The 5091-nt window shown below is 37.6% G+C and overlaps 1 protein-coding gene across 1 annotated transcript; it reads right to left on the bottom strand.

The window, feature by feature from the left end:
• Nucleotides 1-3591: 3591 nt before the first annotated feature.
• LOC127863963 (integrin beta-like protein 1) lies at nucleotides 3592-4732 on the bottom strand. The gene is made up of 3 exons (XM_052403637.1): nucleotides 4432-4732; nucleotides 3942-4076; nucleotides 3592-3791 (listed from the first exon to the last, which is right to left on the bottom strand). The coding sequence occupies exons 1-3, from the start codon at nucleotides 4730-4732 to the stop codon at nucleotides 3592-3594; spliced, it is 636 nt and encodes a 211-aa protein (XP_052259597.1).
• Nucleotides 4733-5091: the final 359 nt, after the last annotated feature.

Here is a 5091-nt window from a genome sequence, read left to right as displayed (position 1 = left end):
AAAAGAAAATCTAAGTAAATAAAGGTGCCATTTGGATGAGTTTGTGGTTAAGACAGGTAAACATTAATAAGTTCTTGCAGTTTCAATGTTCCTTAACCCTTGATTTGTTGAGAACATTTTGCACCCATGGACAAGAGAGAGCGCATTGCAACTATCAGCAACCCATTGGGGTATAAAGCTGAGAGTTGAATTATTCCAACTAGGTATAAAAACAATTTGCAGCGGGGGATGGGGGGGGTGGTCATGCCCCTGGAACCCCATGGAATGACCTCAAATACTGCCTCGGCTAAAATTTGGGTCTGGCTACACCATTGGCTCGTCCAAATATATCTCCGTTTTGTACGTCTAATAACCTTTAATTATTAGCAATATAACTCATTTAGATGTATACATTCAGATATAAGCCAGTTATATATACTGTATAGTTTGAATTACACTTTGATATGTGTATATTTTGCGTAATAAATTTAGCTTTACCTATTATTATGTATTGTAGAAACGATTATCATGTAAACATTGTATTCCATCAATCTTTAACTAATACATTACTATGAACAAGGAATATAACATTAAACATATTGACTTATATTGTTACCGTTAATCAAATATTGCTCACTACAATGACATTGCTAACGACCAAAGTTTAGCCGATGCCGGTAAGTGTACTCGTATATGTTGGAGAACGCAACATTGTGTTTGTTAGATTGGTAGATTGGTTGCTTCCCCCTCTCTATCGCATAGGTTCTATATACACGATGATAGGGCGAATACCACAACTTTTCTGCTCACCGTCGAAATTTTATACTTCTGAAAAGAGCACCGTATCCTTCTGTCAAAAACATGGCCGCTAACTTGTTGACTAATCCAGAAATGAAAGAAAAACAAACAATAACAGAAGAAAAGTTGGTAATAAAAAGATATTCTATCAAACGAAGTATATACTGTACATCTAATTGCCGTTTACCGCATCAAAATTGAGTCGCTATTAACTTCTAAATAGTGAAAACAATTTGAGCATGTCGTGAAAAAAGTGACTTTCATGACGCGAAAAATCGTATTTTTTTGCATATTTTATAAATTATAAACGAAATTTTTGTTTGTTTAACGGTATTTTATGGTAGAAGAATCAATTTACGACACATTATGGCGTGCTTTATTAAATATAACTGTCATTATTATAATTACACGTGTTAGCAAGTATGCACCGTTCAACACTGAAATCGAAATATGAACACCGCTCAACAATGTCCGTAAAAGCACCGCATCTTTATGTTTTTTTGCATCGCTTTATTTTGATATTTTTTCTTTCAGAAGGAATAGACGTTCAAATATATGTTTGAACAAACCAAAAATCAATAAAAGGAGACTTTTTCCTCTGGGTGCTGAATATTACACTGTTCTTTGAAAATATTTGGTTTTCAATTGATTTTTTTAAAAACATGACGGAAATAACTATATTATATAGTATTCGAGCCCTTTACATCTCGTTAAAACGGACCGCGCTGTATTTTTTTATCTATGGAGACATGCACTCACAAGCTTCTATAGACAGTCTCAAAAAAGTTTATTTTATAATTGAAACCCCTTTGTTTCTGATGTAAGTAGGCGAGAGCAACTTTGGTATATATCTTTGGTATTGGCCACAAACACCAAATTCATATTTTAGTAAATTTAACCAATACAACATCACTTTGTACACTCTATACATAACTCATTTTATTATTTCCTTCGGTTAGTTTTACACCAACATGTGCTTATACCTGTCCATTTATCGTAGCTGGACATCTGTATTAACTGATTATAAATCTGAAATCAATAAATAATAGTTATCAATAATGATTAGATAGATTGAAACATGATACTTAAACGTATGCCATCCACGTACTGGAAAGCAAGACAATCTATCCCGGTGAACCTTTTTTGGTGCATGCATGCTATCATGTTCAAGATCAATTCTGGGACATGTAACTTTTATAAATGGAAGATTATCGTAGATTAATTCAGCTCGCGATGGCTCGTTCTTGCTTAAAGTAACAATCACGCTCAAAAATATCGAATATTTCGTTAAATAAAGCTAACCCATAACAAAATTAATGTTCCTTTTAGCAAAATGCAAAATTTCAACGTTAGATATTGTCTGGTAGAATTGATTTAACGAGATACAAAATGCTAGTTTTTATTTTTTTGTGGCCACAAATAATTCCATTTATATCTCCCGTGAAATATCCGAACATTTACGGGCGAACAAGAAATTGGATACGGTAAGCGTCGGAAGCATGACGAAGCTCTCATGAAAAATCATTCTGTGAAATCAAAATAAATTATGGGTAACTGGAACTTAGCGGATGCGAAAATGGCTTGTATAAATTATGCAAATGAACGCAACCCGAATGAATCCGATCCTGACTCGAAAGCGAAAGTAGATTACATCGTGGAACGATATTTAGATATTTAGATGCTTAAAACTTGCCGAATGCTTGTAATATAACGTTTTTACATCAATGTTACTTGTTTTTAGGGTCTTCCTATTGTAATTAACCATCGTACGGTACTACTTGTTGTCGAATGTTTTTATATAGCATAATACAGTAGCTGTATGTATTGGTGAGCGTGATAGTGACTTTAAAGTGTTCATACTGATCTGTAAGCGTATCAGCTTGAATCATTTGAAAAATGTGTCTTAACAATTCAAAATATATTTACAGTATTAAATTACCGTGAAAATGATTATTGCACAGAGAAACCGCCAGTCTGCACACAAACAAAGGTGCGCGGTTACATGGTTACCTCCTCCGCCCATAACTTTCAAGCTGATGGTGTGCTTCCTTTTGCCAGTGATGACCTTCTCTTTACTCTTTTCTTTTCCAGACCACCGGTCGCGTGACAGTTGAATATCTAAATTGCGTAAAAAGAAGTGAGCCAAACATGAAAGTTACAATTTGAATGTATATAGCATATACTCACCAAATAATTAGGTTCAAATATGTTTTGAATTCGATCCCGTTATTTCAATTAGAAAATATTTTTTTAACCACATTAAAGTGATATTATGCGCATCTAACAGTATATGCTATGTTTATAGGTGTGTATCGAAACCGGTGTTCATTTGTGGTGTTTTCACTTCATATACACTAATATTTGTTAAAGTAATATTATGGGCATTTTTCATTGTTGAATTTAGCTGAAAAGAATTAACAGGTCAAAAGAGAAAGTTAAAATGTAGTAGCTGACCAGTTATCTGCAACTCATCATGCTACCAGTTGTTTGTAAAAAATATATATTAGTGTCCGTGTGTCGTATGAATATATATCGTAGCAGGAAATTAAAATGATCTGTAAAACAAAATTGTGTTGTTATAACGATTCTGCACTTAAACTTAATTTAGATTCACATCGTACATCCAATTATTTCTGTCGTTAGTTGTCAAAACGAAAGTACGGTTGATATTCAAATGTATTATTTTTCTCTATCCGGGATATTGTTTTAATATGTTGCCATACTTGAAGACCGCCTTGCAGCCAAATTCGCAAAGATTGCATGTATCTCTGTTTCCACACTTGCGACTGCATTGCAGCCACATTCGCAGAGATTTCATGCACTTATGTAGCCACACTTGCAGAATGCATTGCAGTCATACTCAGACAGATTGCATGAACCTCTGTTTCCACACTTGCAGACTGCATTGCAGCCACATTTGTACAGATTGCATGTACCTCTGTTGCCACACTTGCATATTGCATTGCAGCCACATTCGCACAGATTGCATGTACCTCTGTTGCCACACTTGCAGACTGCATTGCAGCAACATTCGCACAGATTGCATGTACCTGTGTTGCCACACTTGCAGACTGCATTGCAGCATTATTCGCACAGATTGCATGTACCTGTGTTGCCACACTTGCAGAATGTATTGCAGTCTTACTCGGATAGATAAAATGTACCTCTGTTGCCACACTTGCAGACTGCATTGAAGTCAAACTCGGACAGATTGCATGTGCAGCTGTTGCAATAATTGCAGACTGCATTGAAGCCACACTCGGATAGATTGCGTGTACCTCTGTTGCCACACTTGCAGACTGCATTGCGGCCACATTCACACAGATTGCATGTACCTCTTTTGTCGCACTTGCACTATACACTCGGACAGATTGCATGTACGTCTGTTGCCACACTTGCAGACTGCATTGCAGTCACACTCGGACAGATTGCATGTACTTCTGTTGCCACACTTGCACTTCACACTCGGACAGTTTGCATGCACGTCTGTTGCCACACTTGCAGACTGTATTGCAGTGACACTCGGACAGATTGCATGTACAGTTGTTGCCACACTTTCAGATTGCATTGCAGACACACTTAGACAGATTGCATGTACAGCTGTTGCCGCACTTGCAGAATTCTTTCAGTCAAACTCGGACAGATTTCATGTACCTCTGATGCCACACTTGCAGACTGCATTGCATTCAAACTCGGGCATATTGCATGTACATATGTTGCCACACTTGCAGACTGAATTGCAGTCAAACTCGGACAGATTGCATGTACAGCTGTTGCCACACTTGCAGACTGTTTCGCAGTCACACTCGGATAGATTGCATGTACCTCTGTTGCCACACTTGCAGACTGCATTGTAGTCACATTCATACAGATTGCATGTACCTCTGTTGCCGCACTTGCACTTCACACTCGGACAAATTGCATGCACGTCTGTTGCCACACTTGCAGACTGCATTGCAGTCACACTCGGACAGATTGCATGTACCCCTGTTGCCACACTTGCACTTCACACTCGGGCAGATTGCATGCACGTCTAATGCCACACTTGCAGACTGTATTGCAGTGACAATCGGACAGATTGCATGTACAGTTGTTGCCACACTTGCATATTGCATTGCAGTCAAACTCGGACAGATTTCATGTACCTATGTTGCCACACTTGCAAACTGCATTGCAGTCACACTCGGACATAGTGCATGTACGTATGTTGCCACACTTTCAGACTGCATTGCAGATACACTCGGACATATTGCATATACCTCTGTTGCCACACTTGCAGACAGAATTGCAGTCAAACTCGGACAGATTGCATGT

This window comes from Dreissena polymorpha, unplaced genomic scaffold (genome assembly GCF_020536995.1).
Source record: "Dreissena polymorpha isolate Duluth1 unplaced genomic scaffold, UMN_Dpol_1.0 chrUn070, whole genome shotgun sequence".
NCBI classification, from domain to species: domain Eukaryota; kingdom Metazoa; phylum Mollusca; class Bivalvia; order Myida; family Dreissenidae; genus Dreissena; species Dreissena polymorpha.
This window is presented reverse-complemented; position numbering and strand designations above follow the sequence as displayed.